The sequence below is a fragment of the Notamacropus eugenii genome, chromosome 2 (genome assembly GCF_028372415.1).
Source record: "Notamacropus eugenii isolate mMacEug1 chromosome 2, mMacEug1.pri_v2, whole genome shotgun sequence".
Taxonomy (NCBI): Eukaryota; Metazoa; Chordata; class Mammalia; order Diprotodontia; family Macropodidae; genus Notamacropus; species Notamacropus eugenii.
This window is the reverse complement of record NC_092873.1, coordinates 118,192,729-118,216,048: the sequence shown is the minus strand read 5'-3', so window position 1 is coordinate 118,216,048 and position 23,320 is coordinate 118,192,729. Positions and strand designations below refer to the sequence as shown.

Sequence of the window (23,320 nt, the reverse complement as noted above, 5' to 3'; positions counted from 1 at the left end):
GCTGGGCAAGCCACTTAATCTTTGTTAGTTTTAATTTCTTCTTCTATAAAATGGAGAAAGGAGGCAACTAGATGACTCAGTACATGTAGCACTGGGCCTGGAGTCAGGAAGATTTGACTGAGTTTAAATCTAGCCTTAGATGCTTACTATTGTGTGACCCTGGGTGAATCACTTAACCTTTGGTTGCCTAAATTCACTCTAGAAGAAAATGGCAAACCATTCTACTACCTTGCCAAGAAAATCCCATGAACAGTATGGTCCATGCAGTCATTAAGAGTCAGACAGAACTGATTGACTGGCCAACAACAAACAAAATGGGGATGATAGTAGTAGTGCCTACCTTGAAGGGTGATTGTAAGGACCAAATGGAGTCACATGTGTAAAGCATTTTACAAATCTTAAAGTGCTATGTAAATGTAGCTAGAAGGTGCTGGGCCCCAAGACAGGAAGATCTGAGTTCAGTTTTGGCCTCAGACATTTCTAGCTGTGTGACCCTGGGCAAGTCATTTATCCCTGTTTGCCTTAATTTCCTAAATGGCAAAAGAGAGATAATAACACCCAAATTTTAGGGTTATTGTGAGGAATAGATGAGATAATATTTGTAAAGCACTTAGTGCTCAACACATAGTAGTTACTAAATACTAGCTACTATTATTAATTTTTTGGGAAGAGACTAAGAAAGTGTTGTGTACTAGGCTGAGCTGTCGTTCTTGTTTGTTATTTTACTTTTTAGAGAGGGAGATCTTTCTGGTCTTAATTAATCAATCTGCTTGCCTTTGTTGTTTCTAGGAAAAGTTTGTTGTTGTTATTGAGTTGTGTTCAATTCTTGGTCTTCCCATTTGGAATTTTCTTGGCAAAGATATTGGAGTAGTTTGCATTTTCTTTTCCAACTCATTTTGCAGGTAAGGAAACTGAGGCAAACAGGGTTCAGTGACTTGCCCACATAACTACTAAGTGTCTGAGGCCAGATTTGAACTCATTAAGAAAAGTCTTCCTGACTCCAGGCCCAGGAAAATACAAGAGATTAAACCAATGATTTAGATGAAAAGACTAGAGCTAGATAATGCTCTGTCTCTACTAGCTTCTGCATATTCAATGTATCTGTTGAGTTACACTCAACAAAATCTTCCATATTCTCCAATGGACCAATAGAGAAAGATATGGTTGCAAATTTCTCCCAGAGTGTTTGGATTCTTCTATCCATTGTGTCATTTAGCTGCCCTAGGAAAGAGTTGGATTTGGGTAGTCTTTTTTCTGTTTTCTCAAATACTTGAATCTAGGAGAGTAGCTCCCAGATTTGTAATCTATTTCAGACTCTTGTACTAAATATCATTATTTTTTTTCTGGCCAACAGGTTCACAGAATGTTAGCTTCTCCATATTTAACAAAGGAAAGTAAGTCTTGGGAAGCATGCAAACATTTCTGTGTTTGGGTTACACAAGCTGCTTACACTTTTGGTTCTCTGTATTTCTTTTACACTTGTGTCCATAATGGGGAGACTTAGAAGAGCACTATGAATTACTTTAGATACCCCATCCTATACCTTGTAGGAACAAAATGGGGTGGGTGATGATGTAAGTCAAAACTAAAGAATGAATGAGTGAGCAAGTAGAATTTACTTCAAACTGACAATAGAAAGGAAGGATTGGATCAAGAGAGGCGATTCAAGGGGTCAAAGCATGAAAATCTCCAAATAAATGGTGAAGGAAGCAATAAGACCTGAAATGTCAGGGAAGCTTTTAGGTACAGATAAGAAAGAGTCTTTTTCTGTTGCAGTTGGGTCCAGGTGGGTCCAGGGGAATTTTATTACGTATGTATGATCTGCCTCTCCAAAACATCCACCCATCACTTCTGGTTCTGCCTTCTACGGTCCATTAGAAAAAATTTAATCCCTCTTCTTTCTATAGATCCTTCACATACTTGAAGATGACTGTCATGCTTGCTCCCCCAAGTCTTCCCTTCTCCCGGCTTCTCATAACTAGTTCTTTCAACTAGGATTCTATATAAATGCTCTTTTAAAATTTCATTCCAAAACTCAAGTTCATTTCACTTTGCTTACTAAGGCTAGAAATGCTTCCAAATGAAGAGGAATTTTTTGATCAAGGAAAGTGGCTGTTTAGATATTTCAATGGATGCTTTGATCTCTGTGCTAACTATAACCCTATTTTCTTTTGAAGGTCAACTATACACAAAGATGCATGGCTGATCAGTGCCAAACAGGACCTTTTCTTGTATCAGACTTACTCAGGTATGACCTCACTTCATATGTGCTAACGCCTTTGTTCCCCTATCCCTGCTTTTACATCTCACCCAAGATCTGGACCCTCTCATCCTTTGTCCCTCACACCATTGCATGGTGAATGTGGTTAGGGCTAGGATTAGAGTCAGAGGCATTTAGAGTTAGAGTTAGTATATGCTTTAGGGTGTTGTGGATGTAAACATGAATAGGATTTTTATGGGTGGCACCATGTAACTATATTGTAATCACAAATTTAGAGAGGATATGAGAGATTATTTAGTCCAACTTCCTCATTTTATTGGTTGAAGGAGGAAGCTGATATTGATGGTAGATATAAATTAAATGTAGATAAGATGTTTAATATGATTGTACACATAATAGCCTACATCAGATTGCCTGCTCTCTTGGGGAGAGGGGAGAGGAGAGGAGGGAAAAAAATTGAAACTCAAAATCTTATATGAATGTTGAAAACTATCTGGACATATGATTAAAAAAATAAAATACTATTGAGTGGGAAAAACATTTAAATAAAATATTATAAATTGGGGGAAAATGAAGATAAGAATAAGTGAAGGATTCTGGAAAATGCATATTTAGTCTCCTTCTCCCCCCCCCCCCGAGTGTTTTGGAGGAAAAGAAGAGCTTAACCCCCCAAAAGCCCATCTTTCTTTTACTATAGTTATGGACATACTCTTAACAACTCCTGATTTATTAATAGACTCTGAGCTCTTACATCGCCACCTGGTGGCTAAATCCTCTATATCCCCTATAAATGCTGAAAGTTGGAAAAACACTTTTTAAAACTATGAATTCATAGGCTAGCTTACCCATTTGAAATCTAAAACAGAGCCCACAAATAATCTTACAGACTTTCCCTAGAGACCTGCAGTACTCTCGCTACGTCCATTACACTTTGGGTTAGCTGTTATTGTTAGGAAAATTCTTTTTTTCCCTCTGTTTTTTTTTCTTTTCTCTTCTCTTTTTGTTCCTTTTTCTTTTTCCTTCCCCTTTTATCATCCTTCCCCTCCTTTCTCTTTCCTTCCTTTTCTTCCTTCCTTCCTTCTTTCTTTCCTTCCTTTTTTCCTTCCTTCCTTTCCTCCCTCCATCTTTCCTGGAAGCGACCTTATTGATCATTTATTATCATCTTCCCTGTTCTAATTTTTGTTGTTATTGAGTCATTTCTGTCATGTCCGATACTCTATGACCCCATTTGGGGTTTTCTTGGCAAAGTTACTGGAGTAGTTTGCCATTTCCTTCTCCAGCTCATTTTATAGACAAGGAAACTGAGGCCAACAGGTTTAAGTGGTTTACCCAGGGTTACATAGCTAGCAAGTGTCCAAGGCTGCCTAGCTGCCCTCTAGTTTTTCTCTAATTTAGTTGAGGGAACAGACCTGTGGCAAATGTGGTTTGACTAAGGTCACATAAATAACAAGGAGCAGTGCTGGGATTTGAACCCAGGTCATAGGAGTTTATCATCATAGATTTGGAGTTGGAAGTGAATCTAATTTTTATCTTGTCTAACTCTATTTTTATAGATGAAGAAACAAACCCAGTGAGATCCTCTTGTTCCTCTTCTTACAAATTCAATGCTCTGACTGCTATTTCTAATCTTTTGGCCTATTTCCTCGATTTCTCCTGGTTTTCTCTTTGCTTTTCCATGTTTCTCTTTCATCTCTGTCTGTTTGGAAATGTCTGTAAATGGAGAGAGTTTGCTTTCCCCAGTCATTGCTCTGCCAACTCTCTTTATTTCCAAACACATCAGGTGATTCTTTGGTAATCCAGATCATGAAGTTGATTTTTTATTTCTTCTGCAGAAATACTGTCTGTGTTTCCAACAACGGGGAGCCTGGGTGGAGGAACAGACATCACCATCACAGGAAACTTCTTTGATTGTCCTGCCCAGGTTACTGTTGCAGGTAGCTAAGATACAGTAATTGTCTTTCCCTCTAGTGCTGTTTGGGGGGTAGTGATGTTTTTTTCTCCTTTTGTTCAGTGGGAATTCAATATCACAAAATTTCTTGAGCACCCGTGTGTAAAAAAAAGACTTTGCTAGGGCTTGGGGAGATTAAAAGGATAAATATGATTCCTCTCTGCCTTTGCAAAGCTTATGGTTCAGTAGAGGAGCTGATAGGGACAGGAAGAGGACTTGAGATTTCACTGATCCTGAGAACCTATCAGTGAGGGAACTCCCTCTATAAGGGCAAGTCAGAACCTTAGTGGAAACTTACTGTTTTATGATATCAGATTGCTTATTGTCCTAGGCAGGGGAGAGGGGAGGGAAGGAAGGATAGGGTTTAGAACTCAAAACATTAAAAAGAAAGTAATTGTTTTAACATGTAATTGGGGAAGAATAAAATATAAAATGAAAATAAAAGAATTTTATAGTTTTAAAGACTTGCCTAGAGTAGTGGTATCAAATTCAAATTGAAACAGGGGTCACTAAACTGTACAAAAGGACTATTGCAGGCCTCATATTGACTTAAGATAATCACATGTTAAAATTATCTATTTTATCATTAATTATCATTGTTAAATATTTCCCACTTGCATTTTGATCTGGTTTGGGCCACACTCAGGTCTGTGGTTGGGCATGTGTTTGTCATCTCTGTCCTAAGGCACTGAAAAATAAAGTGACTTCTCCAGGTCCGATGTATGAAAAGTCTGAGAGATATAATTTCTTGGTAATTAATAATTTTATTAATTATGGCTAGCAAATAATTAATAAAATGTGGTCAAGGGCTTTCTCTTGTAAACCAAAGATGAACTTTGGAGACCACTGAGAGTTTTAATATGCTTGCAAGAATGAATGCTCCCGACAGGTGGAAATCAACTCTGCTTGACAGTTAATGAGAGAATGAATATTATAATAAGAGGTGGGCTTATTCTAATAAGGGACTGGGGGAATGTGCCTTTGATTTTGTGACTCTTACTCTCTACCCAGACCATCTTTGTCTTGGGCAATTCTACACAAAGGAATCTACCTTCACCTAAGTCACTTATGTCCCAATTGGATGAGATCTCATGCAAGATTGAGGAGCCCAATCTCATCTATCAGCAATGTCTTTCACAAGGACTGGACTTTGAATAAGGAAATAGAAAGGGAAAAACACTGAACTCCCAGATATTTATTGGTTATTAATATGAGAAAAACAATCATTTTTCTCACCAGGATTGTCATGCAGCCAGTATGTACGATAGGTGAGACTTGAATCCAGGTGGTCCTGGCCCTAAAGTCAACTACCCACCCACTATGCCACACTGTCTTCCCAGGAGATGAGATAGGGCCCATAGAAATAAAAGACAGAATGTGGAAATACAATACTTGTATATATACAAAGAGCTATGTAAGTAAAAAACAAGTGGGAATGATGATTTCAAGCTGAAGGGTTTCAAAAAGGGTCATAGAATTGGAGATTTAGAAATGTTTTTCAAGTTCACTTAACCCAACCTTTCTACCTCACAGAAATGGAAAATAGGGCTCAAAGAATTTAGGTGACTGAACCACAATCTCACTGGTAGTAAATAGAAGAATCAGAATTTAAAGTCATATCCCTTGACTCCAAACCCAGTTCTCTTTTCCCTGGGCCACCCTGTTTAGAGAAGAGAAAGTCTTTGAATAGGACTTTTAAAATTGGATATGAAGTGGACAAGGGAAGCTGGTTGGAGAGAGCGTTCTAGGGGGAGGGAACCATGTGCGTAAAGGTATGAAGGCAAGATGATGTAAGAAAGTGCTTTGGGGAATCCCTATTTTTTTGTATCTCTTCCATTTTTGATGGTGTGGTGCTTCTTCTCCTCCCATCAATGTTTCAACAACTCAACATAGCATAGTAGAAAGAACACCTGGTTGTCAGGAGTCAAGGAACTTGTAGACAAGTCTTGGCTCTGCCTGGAAAATGGGGGAGTTAGAATAAATGATCTCTGGGATAATCATAATAGTTAACATTTGTATAGAGTTTACTTACGTGCAAAGTACTTTACAATTATTATTTCATTTTATTTTCACAACAACCATGGTAGGTAGGTGTTATTATCATCTCCATTTTACAGATAAAGAAATTGATGCTCAGGGAGATTATGCAACTCAACCAAGGTTACCCACATAGTAAATAGCCAAGATGAGATTTGAACTCAGGCCCATTGACTTCAGAGTCCAGGCTCACGATGACGCCTTCCAGTTATCTTTCTATTTCAGATTTTTTTGACTCAGCCCATTCTTCTCTCTTGTTGGTATTAGGCATCCCATGTGAAATCAAATACATCTCTTCAAGGAAGATCAAGTGTACCACTAGGCCCCTGAATCAGGGTACAAAGCTCACTTCACCTCAACCAGGTAAGGAGGTACCAGGACACTTCTTGCTGTTTTCTTTAGGGGAGGGACAGGGTAAGGAGAGTTTCTGAACTTTTTTGAGTTAATCTCTCAGCCATGAACTCAATGGATAATTAACTCAGATAACTAGCACTGAGCTTATGAAGCCAAGGTCCTGAGCATGAATTCTAAGTTGAACAGCTAGCTTTGATTTGTTTCACAGCTATAAACTATGTTCCTAATCTTGGCCAACCATCTCACTAATTCACACGAGTGTTTACTAGAGAAAAAGAGAGACAGTCCATCACAGCTTCTGGAGATATAACTCCAGGTGCATGCCCTAGAGATGGTGGCTAAGAAGTCTCAAATTTACCTACAAAGAATGCTATGATCACCTCATCTATGTTATTTTGTTGTTCAGTCAGTTTTCAGTGGTGTTGACTCTTTGAAACCCCATCTGGGGTCTTCTTGGTAAAGATACTGGAATAGTTTGCCATTTCCTTCACCAGCTCATTTTACAGATAAGGAAACTGAGGCAAATAAGGTGAAGTGACTCGCCCAGGGTCACACAGCTAGTAAGTGTCTGAGGCCAGATTTGAACTTAGGAAGATGAGTCTTCTTGACTCCAGGCTCAACATTTTATATACTGGGCCACTTAGCTGCCCTCATCTATGTTAATAGACAATAATAATAGCTCAAGTTTATATAGTGTAAAATGTTTTACCTCCATTGCCTTATTTGATTAATAATAGCTAGCATTTATTTAGGGCTTATTATATGCTAGGCACTTATAATTATTATTTGATACTCACAATCACCCTGTGATATAGGTGCTATTATTCTCATTTTACAAATAAAGAAACTGAGGCAAACAGAGGTTTAATTGCTCAGAGTCACACGACTAGTCTGAGGATGAATTTAATTCTCCTAAAAACTTTACCAGAGAAGTGTTACCACCACCCCCATTTTTCAAATGAGGAAACAGCCTCAGAGATTTTAAATGACTATAAGAGTCAAATAGCTGAGGATCACAGGAGCAGAGCTTTAGATCTGGATGGGATATCAGAGACTTTCTGGTCAGTGCCATTTTTTTGCAGATGAAGAAACCAAAGCCTAGGAGAGATAAAGGACTTACCCAAGGTCATATATGTAGTAAGCATCAAAGGTGGGATTTGAACTGGTCCCCTGACTCTAGGGTCAATATATTACACCACACTGAATCTTTATGAGTGCCTGAGGAAGTATTCCCCACTCTAAGCCCCATGTTCTGTGTAACAAATACCTCATTAGCTATAGACAATGCCTATTAGAATTTGGAGATCGGAGTGCAAAGAACGTCATTCAAATGTCTTTCCTTCTCCCTTATGGGCAGCTGTTCTCTGCCTTGAAATGACTTTACCAGCACTTTATTGTAAATGAAATAGGCAAGAGCTGAAGAGGAAAAGGCAGCCTGTTCTATCACTGGGCTCTATGAGTGTTTAAAATCCACCCTCTCAGGGCTCTGAGATAAAAAGGATAAAACTTTTCAAGGTGTGTCAAACAGTGCTGGAGCCCACGCTGTTTCCCTTTAGGAACAATAGGCTCAGGTGTAGTTAGAAACTGAGGGCAGGTGGCATGTCACCTGCCCCTGGATCCAGGGGAGACACCCTTGGATTCCGCATCAGGGAGCTAACCGCAGAGGGGCTGCCTTTTATAGTTAACAACTGGCAGGAGCTGTTGTCTCCAGAGTACCAAGCACTTAGAGGAAATTGACACAGCAGGAGAAGACACCTTTCTAAGGAAAGGCCATTCAGGTGTGGGAATGGCTGCAAAGCTCCTTCTTAGGGATTCCCTGGGTCCCAGTTCCCCATCTCAACTGATAAAGTTCCCATCTAAGGAAAGGAAACCGCTGAAACAAGTGATTGAAAGCAACAAGTCTTGCCTGTGTAAGAAAAGAGTACTGGGTCCCTCTGTAAGCAAGTAATCCCTATCCTGGCGGCTCGGGTAACAGGGGTATGATCACTGAATGCAGCTGTTGGGAAGACAAGCTAACAATGTCCCTTGCCTCAACAGGGGTCTGTGTAGTTCCCTTGTGGGAGGACAAAACACTTTTCTTAAAGCAGGTGTTCTTAACTTTTTTTTTTTGGTCTTGGGCTGTTTTGGCAGTCTGGTGAAGTCTACAGACCCTCTCTCCTATACTGTTTTTAATCCAATTCAATCCAGTAAACATTTATTAAGGGCCTACTGTATGCCCGTCACTGTGCTAAGTGCTTTTCTAAGGCATGAAATAAAATCATAAGATCCAAAAGGAAATCAAATATATAGTTGATATAAATATATACAAATATATATAATATATGTACCATATATCAATATATAAACACCATATCTATATGATATATATCAAAGATATTTATTCTTTTCAAAGAAAAGAAATTCTAAACCTTTTTAAATGTGACAGATAGATATATGTATCACATATATGAAGATTTTGTGTTTCTTTATTTTTCCCCAGTGAGGGAGGAAAGATGGGAGGGAGGAAAACAATAAATGTTTGGTAATTTAAAAAGTAAAGTTTTATTTCTTTTTAAATTCAGACAGACCCCAAGTTAAGAATCTCTGATTTGAAGTAGTAGTGCCCTTCTCCTTGCCATCCACCCTCTTTCTTAGGTGGTGAATGTGATCATCATGTTTTATTCATTTTTTAAAGCTATTTTCTCAGTTGAAAATGTTTATCTGAGCATGTCCCCCCAAACACACACACAAACACACTCAATAAACTCCAGTGACTCTCTATTACCTCCAGGATCAAATATAAAATCCTCTGGTGGTGTTCAAAGCCCTTCATAACATGTGTCTATCCCTCCCTCTCCCAGTTTTCTTTTACCTTAACTCATGCCCACATACTCTGAGGAAAGATGAGAACAGTATTCTTCAGTCTGTATTCAGACATCAATTCTTTGGAGCTGGATAGCATTTTTTCCTTTGGGATTGTCTTGGATCATTATATTGCTGAGAATAGCTAATATATTCACATTTGTTTACCATACAATGTTGCTATTACTGTGTGCAGTGGTCTGGCTCTGCTTGCTTTACTTTGCATCAGTTCATGTAAGTCTCTTGGATCTGCAATCCTACAGAGAAAGTTCTTGCATCAAGGGTAATCATCCAGAGGATGGTTACCTCAAGGAATCCTCAGGTGGAAGGAACTCTCAAAACTGGAAGCAACCTTCATATACATCTAGTCCAAGTCACACCCAATCATTAATCCCTTCTACAATATACATAAGAAGTGATCATCTTTTTACTTCTAAACATCTACTTGGGGGAACGAATTGTCTACTGAAAAAGTCTACCTCAGTTTGGGGCAATTCTATATGGGAGGAATTTTCCCCCTGCAAACTCAACCAATCTAGATATGCCTCTACAACTTCTACCTGTTGCTCCTAGTTTTACCCCTTGGGGCCAAGAAGAACAAGCCTAATCCCTCTTCCTTATGACAGCCTTTCAAATCCTGGAATTCCAGTGAAGTCAACAAGCATTTACTAAGTACTTGCTTATGCCAGGCACTGTGTGTGCTAAGTGCTAGGGAAACAATCTTATCCAAGTCTTCCTAGGTCCATTTAGGAATTTCTTAGCAGAGATACTGGACTGGTTTACTGTTTCCTTTTATAGCTCATTCTTACAGATGAGGAACTGAGGCAAATAGGGTTAAGTGACTTGGCCAGAGTCACACAGCTAGTAAGTGTCTGATGCCAGATCTGAACTGAGGAAAATAGATGAGTCTTTGTAATTCTATTTATCATCTATCTATCTACCTATCCATCCATCTATCTGTCTATCTATCTATCTATCTATCTATCTATCTATCTATCTATCTATCTATCTATCTATCTATCCATCATCTATCTATCTACTGCATCACCTAGCTGTTAGAGACACAAAGAAAGGGAAAAATAATCTCTACCCTCTAGGAGCTCCCAATCTAATGGGGGAGTGAATTCACCTATCCTGTCACCTTCATTAGCCTTACCTTCCCAGTTATAACTTCAACATTCTAAATTAGCTTCTTTGTAAATTCTACCCATTGCTTTTCATTTTGTCCTCTTGTGTCAGGTAGAGAAAGTTGAATCCTTTTGCAGCATTTGTTGTTGAGTCATTTCAGTCATGCTTGACTCTTCATGACCTTATTTGGCTTCCGTAGCATAGAAAGAACAATGGATTTGGCATCAGAGGTTCTGTGTTCAAATTCCAGTTTTTCCACTCTCACTACCTATGTCATATCGGGCAAGTAACTGGACCTCTGGGCCTCATCTATCCCCATGTGGAAGGGAAGTGAAAGGGTTGGACTGGATTACCTTTAATACCATTTCTAACTAAATATTTGTGTGAATCGATGATCCTGTAACCATCCTTTAAATATATGAAACCAGTTATCATGTTCCTCCTAAATCTTCTCTCACTCAGGATAAGCATACTTGCTTCCTTCATTCAGTCAGTTCTCATATGATATCATCTTAAGGACCTCAACCAAACTGGTTGCCTTTCTCTGGATGTTCACCAGCTTATAAATAAAGTCTTACCTAAAATATGGTGCCAGCAAATGAATATAACATTACAGATATGTTGTAACCAGGTCAGAGGACAGAGGGACAACACCTCCTGTTCCTGGACACTATGCCTCTTGATGTAGCCCTGGATTGCTTTGGCATTTATGGCTGTTATATTACACTGTTGAGTCATGTCAAGCTTGTAGTTCAGTAAAACCCTCAGATATATTTAAAGATGACCTGCTGCCTTATACTTGTGAAGTTGGCTTCTTGCCTGTAGATAAGGATGTAGACTAACTACAAGTAGTTCCCTCATCAAAAATAGCCATACATTTGTTTCCCAACTAAAATTTCCCCCAGTATGTGACTATATTTGATAGCCTCCTTTCCAAATGTCCATTCCTTATTTTAGTCTCATGTTATTGAACCCTAACAAGTGTTTCTTTCCATACACATTATCTCCGTTCCTCTGTTCACTGTCCTTTTCCTCCACTCAAAAGTGACCCTTTAGAGGAATTTCCCACTCCTCTCAAAATAAGCCTTCTAATTAATATTCTTCAACTATTCCCTCTATCCTAGATAGGTTCTCCACCAGGCAGCCCGTTTGGCCTCAAATATCTTTGTATGATCCATAGAACCCCTTCTACCAATTACATATTCTGGGTTTCAGCTGCCTCATTTCAGTCTCTCTCTTCATTCCACTCACATTGTGTTGTTGATGGCAAGGTGTTATTAGCAATAAATTAGAAATGAGTAAATGAGCAAGCATTTATTACTAAGTATCTAAGAGTTTAGGCAGCTAGGTGGCAAAGTGCATAGAACACTGGACTTGGAATCAGAAAGTTTCATCTTCATGAGTTCAAATCCAGTTTCAGATACTTACTAGCTCTGTGACCCTGGGCAAGTTGCTTAGCCCTCTTTGCCTCAGTTTCTTCATCTGTAGAAAAAACTGGAGAAAGAAATGACAAACCACTCTATCTTTGCCAAGAAAACCCCCCAAAAAGGGGTCACAAAGAGTTGGACATGACTGAAACAACTGAACAAGAAACCTACAATGTGCCAGGCATTGTGCTAGGTATATGGGAATACACATTTTGCCCACATGGAACTTTTTGAAGGAGATGGAATGTAGAATCCTAAGATCATAAATTTGGAATTAAAAGGGACCTAGAGGTCATTCAGTCCAACTCTTTTTTATAGTTGAGGAAATTGAGACCCAGCAAGAAGAAATGATTTGCCTAAGGTCACACAGATTTGTTAACCAGCTAGCAGAGCCAGGAATCTAACTGACTTCTTTAACTCCCAAACCAATGCTTTTATAAAGGAAATAACAGGGATTGTGAGTGTAGCCACAGGACAATCAATTATCATCCCTTTCCAAGGGCAATGTTTGCATTGATACCATTGTTATTCTCAGAGCAAGAGTAAAGGAGGGAAGGGGATTGGATTGGTTAGTGTAATGAATGCCTATCTATGGTGGCAGGGCAGATGGCAAGATACACAAATTGAATAGGGCATGACTTCCATGGTTTTTTGGTGGATGGCTAGATGGGATGGAAAGTGTATTTATCAGTCAGCTAAATATAGTAGGTAAGATGAATTTTCATTCATTCAACAAATATGACAGTTTAGTCTCAAGGCAGAGTGCCAGAGATGTGTGGATTAATTTTCCCAGGTTAGGTGGGTGATAGGAGGCTTGGCTTTTGGAGCCAGAGGTGTCTGTTCTTGGTGGTGAGAAAGGGCTGTTGTAGCAGGACATATGGCAAGCTGCTTGCCCTGAGTAGGCTGTAATTTCCTTCTAGATGCCTATATACAAAAAAAAGTCTCAAAAATAGGTCCCAGATAGTAGAATGGAGTGGAAAAGTAACGGGACTGAAACCAGAAAAATTAGAGTTTCTGCTTTGAAAGAACTTAAATTCCAATTTGGGGAGACAACACATATAAGAGAGATCAGTTGCATGGAAGACGGAAAGGCTCAGGGTTCCTTAGGGTGTAGCAGTGAGTGGATGGCAAGGCTGAGGGGTCATTAGGATTCTAGTGAGATATCAGTAAGCAGAGAGAAAGGTGGGAGAACCTTTCACTGGGGAAGTTCCCATAAGTCTGGGGGACTCTGGCTCTGGTGCCTTGCAGCAACCTCTGATTAGCCCGGGTTCAGGCTTTAATAATAATTTAATAATAACCTTTCTTTTTTTTAATTGTTAGCTTTATAGTGGATTCCATAGGCCTTCAGTTTAGAGTCTAAAGGCTTCTAACACTTTGAGTGGCATTTATCTTACAGGCAATCGAGGACTTCTCTTTGAAGCTGGAGATGTTCAAGAGGGTACAGATCTCAGCAACACCAGTCCTGGCTACAGATGGCAGATTGTTCCCAATGCCAGCTCTCCATTTGGATTCTGGTCAGAGGCAGGGAAACCTTTCAGGTATGTGATAGATTGTGGGAAAAGGCAGGGGAGTGATAACATTACAAGCAAGAAACTTGCATCGAGAAAACAAAATATATAGCCTGTGAGGGGAGGATAAAGGAGATTCTAAAAGCGTCATTTTGTTTTTAAAGGTATTTATTTACTTGATGGGGCTAGCCTCTGTAGTACTTGGCCTTGGGTATACTAATTAGCCACTAGTTAGGACTGTGCTGGAGCTGGCTCCTGCTGGAAGACGTAACAATTACTAACTTTTCAATGTGAGCATATACACTTTGGAAATCAGCAAATTCTACAGATCAGGACTTGATTCATTATTTTGGTGATTATCTTGACATAAGATGGAGAAATTGTTAACAAAAGTATTGATTCAACTGAAAAACCATGATACTATAAATTCTGCCCCGCCCCAACCCTGGAAAACCCCTTGATACATATTTACCAGCACAATATAACGTTAGCTAGTTGAATAGCCATAGCATTTAGTCTTTTAGACCAGGGGCTGCCAATTTTTTAGTGGCTGAGGACCTTATTGATGTCAATATTTCATGGATTAACACAAGACTGTATTTAGATTCTTAGTATCTGTCCTTAAGAAATAGCGTGATGCTATGCATACAGCACTAGCCCTGGACTTAGGAGAACCTGGGCTCAAATCTCAGCTTAATGACTAATTGTATGACCCTGGGCAAGTTCATAGAGACCTGGCCTCTATGAACTTGTTTGGTATTGTTTGGTTAATTTAAAAAATATTTTGATATCTGCATTTTAATGTAATTGGTTTTCTTTGTAATCTGATGTATTTTATTTTATGCATTTAAAAATATTATTCTGAGAAAGGGGTCTATGGATTTCATCAGGTCAGCGGAGAGCATGACATGAAGAAAGATTAAAAATCTCAGACATAACCTCTCTATGTCCCCGATGCCCAAATCTGGGCTTTTCCCTCTGCTGTGATACAGTAGTCATGTTCATTCCTACACCTGTTAGCCCCAAATGTTTTAATTCAGTGTGGCATGTGCAATTGGAGTGGTGGGTGGTCAGTGGTTGGGAACACAATGAGGCCATTTAACAAACAACAATTTTCAAATTCAACATTTAAATAAGTAAATATGATGGGGAGACAACGTGTTACAGAGGAAAGAGAGCTGGCTTTAGAGGTAGAGAATCTGGATTCCAATACCACTTACGACACTTAACTTATCATTTCTGTGTCCTTGAGCAAGTCATTCAACCTCCTTGGGCCTTAGTTTCCTTATCTGTAGAAAGTGGAGGTTGGGCTAGATGGCTTCTGAGGTTATTGGTAAAAAAAAATTAAGGCACTGTTACGGGTGCTGGGGTTACAAATATAAAAACAAATTAGGAGCTCTGCTCTTAAGGATTTTATATTCTATTTGGGGGAAGGGTACAAAATGTACATGGAGAGGTAAATGCAAAGTCATTTGGGGAGGGAGAGAATCCTAAAGATTGAGTAGATCCAGAAATCAATCAATAAATTTTGATGTAGTACCAGGGCAGGCACTGTGATAATCTCAGGGGATACAAAGAAAGGCAAAAACCATCACTGGTCTTAAGGAATTCACAGTATGACAGTTCTTTCCCTCAAGGAACTTACACATGAGTGGAAGAGACTATATCTATATGTACACATACACACACACATAATCAATACATGAAAGGTAAATATAGAATGGATGGAAAGTAACCTTAGAGGGAATGACGCTTGCTTCCAGGAGAACTAGGAAAGGCATTTTGGAGATGTCTCTTGAGCTGATTCTTGAAGGAGGTTGAGAATAACTGGGATAGAGAGCACTCCAGGCATAAAAAATAGCCCATGTCAAGGCACAGAGATGGAAGATGGAGACAGAGTCTCCAGTGTGAGAAATGGCAAATAAATCAGTGTGACTGGATCATAGAGGGAATGGAGGGTAGTCATGTAAGAATACTGGAAAGATAGGAAGGAATTAGTTTATATGGAAATTATTCTGGGAATGCTTCATAAAGAAGGTAGCACTGCAGCTGAGCTTATAAGGAAGGTAAACATTCTGAGAGGTAGAGGCACAAAAGGAATGTATTCCAGGCAGGGGATGTGAGGTGAGGTTGGGTACATTGAGAATGGGTGTTGTGCAGTGAAAGCATGTGCTTCTCACATAGGATCACAGATCATACGTAAGGAAGGCATTTATTTACAGGTCATCAATCTCAATCTCTCTCTCCGTCTCTGTCTCTCTCTGTCTCTCACTCTCACTTTCTCTCTCTCTCACTTTCTCTCTCTCTCTGTCCTTGTTTCTCTCTCACTCTCACTTTCTCTCTCTCTCTCACTTTCTCTCTCTCTCTCTCTGTCCTTGTTTCTCTCTCACTCTCACACTCTGTCTCTCTGTTTCTGTCTTTCTCTCGCTCTCACTTTCTCTCTCTCTGTCTCATTCTCTGTCTGTCTGTCTGTCTCTCTCTCTCTGCAATACAAGGGAAGAGAAGATGAGGAGTGGACTCTTAGGTGCCACAGAGGGTGGGAAAGGATTGAAATTTCCTGGGTTTTGTCCTGAGCAAGGTTCCAATTTCAGAGGGGCAATGAGGGTGAGTGATAGATGGCAGAAAGCACCAACCTGGCAACAGTAGTTACAGGAGAGAGACTAGAACTCCAGATGTGAGGAGAACCTAGATTTTCTTGAAACAACAAGTCTTCATGATCCAAAATATTACTTTAGACATTGTCATATACACATAATCAGGTTTCACATGTCTCATATGCCTGACTCCCAGTGTCTCTCTCCCAAGTACTACAAAATAGAGTAATGAAGCACTTTGGATGGAGTCAGGAGGTTTTGGATTCAATTCCCACCTCAGACACTTACTAGCTGTGTGACTTTGGTGTAGTCTTTTAAATTCTCTGTGCCTCAGTTTCTTCATCTGTAAAATGAGAGAGTTAGACTCAATTGCCTCTAAGGCTCTCTTCCATTTTAATGCTAGTTTTTTGGTATGTTAGATTTGTGGTCCTGTGGGGTATATTTATAGGTTCAAGTCCATAATTGATCTGTTCTTGTAATATATGAATGGCTCATTATTATGCTCTTAGTTAAAGAAAGAAAACTTTCTAGCTATGGGGTGAGTGGTTGAGATCTCAGCCCTTTGCTGGCAAAAGTCACTCTCTCTCATGTGGCTCTCAGATAAGTTGTATACCCTCATGCCATAAGCAAAAGGACATGAGGAAATCCCAAGGACAGGATCAACCACAGGTGTCTGTGAAAAATCAGATTGGGTCAATCAGATATGGTCTTAAAAAGAATAAAAAAACCACCCTTATAAACAAGTGCCTTTCTCATTTAGCTGAAGGAAGACAGAGGAAGTAGATAAAGACCATCAGTTCCTCTCTATCTGTTTCTTCATTCAAGTACTCCAGCCACTTGGATGAGCGATCCTGATAAAAACAGTCTTCTCCCTTTAGCTTTCTTCTCTCATACTCCCTGCAAGCATAGGTTTGAGGAGAAGGTCTGATCATATTTCCATGAATGCTGCCCTGATCTTATTCCCAGTATGTGTGTGTGTGAGTGATGAGGAATGGGGGATGGTGGATGTGGGGAAACCCCACCATCTCCTTCCTCTCCCTGTATTCTCTTTCCTTTTTTTGTCTTGGGAGACCCATAAAATAGTCTGTGCAGGTCCAGACTATTTTTAGCCCATCTATAGGAGGGGTCACACTATGGTGCTATCAAAAGTATTCAAATTGACTCAATGGTACCTGGCATGTGCAGCCAGTGAAAGTGAATGAGTGTCACTGGTTGAGGAATGACTGTACTGTTCATATACTGTTGTATATGAATGCAATGGAATTTTATTACTCTTGTCTGGACCTGTGACTTTACTGGTTAAGGGAACTCTCTGCCAAAGTGTATCAGCAACTGTTCTGTTATTTATAGTGTCTGGGATCACATAGCTTCAGTATGTGTCAAAGGGAAGGCAGGGTGGTATGATGGAGAGAGTCATAGGTCCTTGATTTGAATGCCATTGCTAAAGATTACCACTCAAGTAATTTGGGGCAAGTCATTGAACTTCTCTGGGCTCTGGGTTCTTTTCCAGTTAATTAATCAAGGGAGATAGACTAGATGTTCTTTAAGCTTTAGACCTAAGATCCTATGAACTCAACTCTTCCTGACCCTAACGCTGACTCTCTACGCATTACATACTACATTGCCTCATAGGATATTATTGTGCTATGAGAAATGATGAATATGAAAAATTCAGAGAAACTTGGGAGATTATGTGAACTGATGCAGAATGAATTAAAGGGAATAATATATGTATGACCACAACAATGTAAATGAAAAAAATCATTAAAAAGAAGCTGAATTCTAAGCCATTGAAACAGTAATAATGGTATTTCAACTAGATGGTTAAAGATGAAACATACTTCCTTCTTCTTAGCAGAGAGGAAGGGGAGTACCAGGGCAGAATGTTACATTCTGCTTAACTGTTTTTTTTTTTTTTTTGCTTAATTGTTTTTCTATATTATATTCCTCTAAACCATCTCCTTTTCTTAACTTTACCACTACTATTTAGGTATCACAACAGTGGTTTAGGAAGATAGGTGGCATAATAGACAGACTGTTGGGTCAGGAATCAGGAAGACCTGAATTCAAATCAACTTCGACTACTTAGTAGGAGTGTGTACTTGAGGAAGTGACTTAACTTCTGCCTGCCTCAGTTTCCTCAACTGTAAAATAGAGATAAGAGGCAGCTAGATGGCATAGTAGAGAGAATGCCAGGTCTGGAGTCAGGAAGACTCATCTTGCTGAATTCAAATTTTGCCTCAGACCCTTACCAGCTGTGTGACCCTGGGCAAGTCACTTCACCCTGTTTGCCTCAGTTTCCTTAACTGTAAAATGAACTGGAGAAGGAAATGGCAAAGCATTCCAGTATCTCTTCCTGGAAAACCCCAAATGAAGTCACAAAGAGTCAGACATGACTAAACAGAAACAACAAAAATAGAAATAATAAGTGTTGCTGATCAGATAAATGAGATAATAATTATAAAGCACAGTGTGTGACACATAGCAAGAGCTTAATAAATGTTTCCCATTCACCTAAGTCTCCCAGGCTTACAACTTGGTGCTAACCTTAACTCATTGTTTTCTCTACCCTTCATATCCAATCTGTTGCCAAAGATTGTTGATTTCACTTTTGTAACATCTCTTGAATATGCCCACTTCTCTCCTCTGATACTGGCACCACCTTCATCACCTCACACCTGAACTGTTGCAAAATTCTTAGTGCCACAAGTCTCTCTCCACTCATCTATTTCTCACTTAGCAGTCAAAAGTACAGGTCTGACCATGTCATTTCTGGTGACCCTCCCACCTCCATCCTCAGTCAGTTCCATTGACTCCCTTTAACTTCCAGGATAGAATAGAAAATGTTTTTTTGGCATTCAAAGCCCTTCGTAACTTATCCCCTCTCCGCCCCCCCCCCCCCCCCACCTTTCCAGTATTCTTACATCTTACACAGCTTTCCTCCCTTCTTCCATCTGCCCTATGAACTTTCTTTATACTCTTCATATCCTGACTGATCATTTTCACTGGCTGTCTCCCATGCCTGAAATTCTCTCTTCTCTTCTTTCCTTCTAGTCCCAGATAAAATTCCACCTTCTACAGGAAGCCTTTCCTGATCCCTCTTACTTCTAGGGTCTACCTGCTGTTGATTATTTCCAACTTTTCCTGGTTATAGATTGTTTGTACATAGTTGTATATTTGTCTCCCCCACTAGACTGTGACCTCTTGAGAACAAGGACTGGTGTGCTTTTGTTTTTGTTTTTTGTCTTTCATCATATCCTCAGGGCTTAGCAAAGTACCTAGCACATAGTAAGTGCTTAATAAATATTGATTGACTGATTAGAAGAGTCACTTTCAGCACAGTGAACAATGGTGGTGGGATGTGCCTTTGTGAAATTAAAAACAAAAGATAGCAACATAACCTTCTTTTCTCTTCCTTCCTTCCTTCCTTCCTTCCTTCCTTCCTTCCTTCCTTCCTTCCTTCCTTCCTTCCTTCCTTCCTTCCTTCTTTCCCTCCTTCCCTCCTTCTTCTCTTTCTCCTTCCTTCTTCCCTTTCTCCTTCCATCCTTCTCTTCCTTCTTTTTTCCTTATGACTGATCTGGAGACTTTGAGCATAGTTCATTTTTACATAAATGATTTTTGAAGAGGACCGCAGTGAAGTGAAGTAGGAATTAAATTTTTCTTCTTTGTCACCATCAAATAAAAAAGAAAAGAGACAATGTTTGTGAAAGGTTTTGGGGATTTGCCTTCTTCCATGACCCTGGTGTTTCCTCTTTTTTCCAGGTCTCGGCTCAGTGGATTCTTTGTTGCCCCAGAGACAAATAACTACACATTTTGGATCCAGGCAGATAGTCCAGCCTCTTTGTACTTCAGTCAATCAGAAGATCCAGGGACCAAGGTATCCTTCTCTTTATATTCCCTTTCCTCCTGTCCCTACTAACCGATCACTACTCCTCAAAAAGGACCACCAAAAGAGGATTCTGAGAATATGGCAGAGTAGGTCAGAAAATTCCAAGCTATCAAGATTTCCCCCACCAAAGAGTTAAAATAGAACTTTAGGGTGAACAAAGTGTGGGTGGAGATTAAATAAGAATAGGGACACAACTGGGGTCTTCCTGGGACAATTTGAGAAGATCAGAAGAAAAATCCCAGGACAAGGTTTGGTCCTTGCGAAGAGTAAACACTTCCAGGATAGGTCTGGGGTTAGTTGGTTTAAGAGGCTGCATCAGCTCCCAGCCACAGGAACTCTTACTCTCAGATAGTGAGAGGAATTGGGCATTTCAGGCTGTGAAGATCAAGGGAGACTCTGCTGACCAAGAATGCCAGGCCCAACTGTGCTGTGGGCCAAGAAGAAACCAGCACAAGCCTGGTGAGTGTAGAAGCAGTGGGCAGAAAGCCCCTGCCTGAGGGCACTTATGGGAGGTTGGAGGTTTGGTTTTAGTTTCAGGCTAGAGGGGAGAACTGAAGATTTGGGCCATGACACACCATTTCCCATATTCCAGGGCTAGAGGTGATTATAAAAAATAAGCTTTGCACAGTCAAAGGAGAAAGAATCCAACCAAAAAAGCTATTATGGGAATAGAGATGACCTGGGTTCATCTTCAGAGGAGGATATTGAATTAAAGAAACCCCCAAAGAATAATGTCAAATGGTTACCTGCCCAAAAAGAATTCCTAGAAGATGTTAAAAAAAGACTTTAAAAATCAAATGATAGAGATGGAGGAAAAACTAAAAAAAAAAAAAAAAAAAAGAATAATCCAAGAAAAACTAGAAGGTTATGAAAGGAAAGTCAATCAATTAGAAAAGGAGATCCAGAATCTTAAGGAAGAAAAGGACACCTTGAAAATTAGAATCGATTGGGCAAAGTGAAGTCAGAAAAATTATAAGAGATCAAGAAATAATTAAACAGAATATGAATAATGAAAAAATAGAAGAAAAAGTGAAATATCTTATAAGAAAAACAGATTTGGAGAATAGATCAAGAAGAAAAAATATAAAAATAATCAGACTAACTGAAAGTTATGATCAGAAAAAGAATCTTGATACAATAATACAAGAAATAATTAAAGAGAATTGTCCTGGCACATTAGGACAAGGGGAGGTGGGTCGGAGAATGGAAATAGAAAAATCCTTTGATCATCATGTAAAAGAGATCCTATAAGGGAAACTCATAAGAATATCATTGTCAAATTCTGAGACCACCAGCTCAAGGATAAAATATTGAAATCACCAAGATTAAAACAATTTAAATATGAAGGTGCCACAATTAGAATCAGACAAGATCTAGCAGCAGAGACATTAAAGGACCGCAGGTCTTGGAACACAGTATATTGAAGAGCAAAGGAACTAGGGTTCCAGCCCAAAATACCATACCCTGCAAAGTTATGTGTTATCCTGAATGAAAAAAATAAAAGGACATTTGATAAACTCTCAGACTGTTAAGACTTTGTTAAAAAATACCAACAACAACAACCCTGAACTCAACAGAAGATTCGACATATAAGAACCAAGAGAAATATCTGGTACATACCAAAGACTGATGATAAGGGATTCATAAGGACAGACAGTTTCCTTTTTATTTATATGAAATGTGTATCTAAGATTCTTATTAGTAACTGGGTAACTCATAAGAAGTGACTCACTACCTGAGTATGATATGAATTTAAAAAGTAAAACCATTTAGAAACAGTTAAAAAGGAATTATTTTGTATCAATGAGGTTTGAGAGGAAGAATTGATACAGAGGAAGTAGAGGGAGGAGGAGGGCTGATAGTTCTGGTAACCTACTTTCATAGGGAATGGATTTAAGAGGGAACTATATATATGTGTGTGTGTGTGTGTGTGTGTGTGAATGTTTAGAAGAATATAAAAGTCTAAATTCAGAAGAAATAAAATGGTAGGGGCAAAGGGAGGGGGGAGAGGATAAGAGAGGGATCTTTAGAGGAGAGAGGGAGGGAATAGGTAAAAGAGAAGTATAGAAGGGTGTTTAGATTTATAGGAATGGGAGAATAGGGGAGGGATCCTTGGAGGGGGGTAGGCAAGTAATAGGAGGGCAAAGTAGAGGGCTGAAGTAAAGTAGAGGCATGAGGGATAGGAAACAAGAGATATGCACAAATATAAAAAACAAAGACCAGGAGTAGAATGTGTTTGGGAAAATATATGTCTCTATATGTGTGTTTATATATCTGGGTATGTATATGTTTTTAACTATAGAGATACATATATAAACTTTATTGTAGCCTTCTGAGAGGTGGGGGAAGGGGGAAAAGAACTAAGTAAAAAAGTGCACAGCAGAGAACAAAAGAACTCATAAGGAAGCAAAAAAAAAAGATGGACAATTTTCAACACAACAAGTATTATTTATCATACAGGCTTTCTTGAAATGAGAATTTATTGTTATATAATTTAAATCTTCTATGTTCTGCTATGCACATGGCATGCTTTTATTTTTCTTCCTTTGTATATAAGTTCTAATATTTAAGTTTTTGGTATATTTTTGTTTTTCCCCCCCCGTTCTGTATTTGTATTCTGGCCCTTGAGTCTAAAATAAAAAAAAAAAAAAAAGGACCACAAAATTCATGGACTTCTGATGGCGGAGTAGCTCAGTATAAACAGTCCATTCTCAGATATATCAGTTCAGAAAGAAAATCTTCGCAGCTCTCCCCCTCCTAAACCCCTTGTGCCCTGGGAACCTTGGAAGCCCTCTTTTGGGAAGATACTGCTTAACCTCAAAAGATTAGAAATAGGGCCACCCAGAATAGGGGGAGAATTTTCAACAAAGTTTATGAGCAGGAATTCACTGGCATTGACAAAGGGTATTTTTAGTTTTCTTTTGGTTTTGATCTAAAATTTTAGTTTTCTGCTATGCAAACCAAACAATCTTTAATGTAATAGGAGTTGGGGGACCTGGATTTGAGTCCTGGCTCTGTCACTTTGTAATCTTTGACCTGGTCTGACCTTGGGCAGTTGATTTACCTCTTTGAGTCTCAGTTTATTCATCCGTAAAATGAGAGGGTTGAGATAAATGACCTTTAAGGTCCCCTCTAGATAGAAATCTATGATGCTTTGATCCTAATGTCTTTTTCAAGGTTTTGAAAGTCAGTCTAAAATTTTTGCTGGTTGGTTAGAGTGCCCTCATGTGTTTCTACCATGTAATATAACCATCTGCAATTCACAATGCCATTTTTTTTTCTCGCCTTACTTCCATTACACGAGTGAAATTCTGAAGAACAACATTCAGCTGTGGGATATTCTGGGTCACCCAAACTAGCTACATTTGAATTT

At 39.2% G+C, this 23,320-nt stretch overlaps 1 protein-coding gene across 10 annotated transcripts in view; it reads left to right on the top strand.

The window, feature by feature from the left end:
- Nucleotides 1–23,320, top strand: part of PKHD1 (PKHD1 ciliary IPT domain containing fibrocystin/polyductin) — a 640,097-nt gene that overhangs the window by 48,676 nt on the left and 568,101 nt on the right. For all 10 annotated transcript variants that reach the window (XR_011974315.1, XR_011974316.1, XM_072642432.1 and 7 more), the window contains exons 10-15: nucleotides 1,355–1,394; nucleotides 2,178–2,248; nucleotides 4,054–4,155; nucleotides 6,474–6,569; nucleotides 13,353–13,494; nucleotides 19,821–19,935. Coding sequence is in view for 8 of the 10 variants with exons in the window: in XM_072642432.1 (XP_072498533.1) it covers nucleotides 1,355–1,394; nucleotides 2,178–2,248; nucleotides 4,054–4,155; nucleotides 6,474–6,569; nucleotides 13,353–13,494; nucleotides 19,821–19,935 (566 nt within the window). In the remaining 2 variants the exon portion in view is untranslated. The remainder of the gene's footprint in view (nucleotides 1–1,354; nucleotides 1,395–2,177; nucleotides 2,249–4,053; nucleotides 4,156–6,473; nucleotides 6,570–13,352; nucleotides 13,495–19,820; nucleotides 19,936–23,320) is intronic.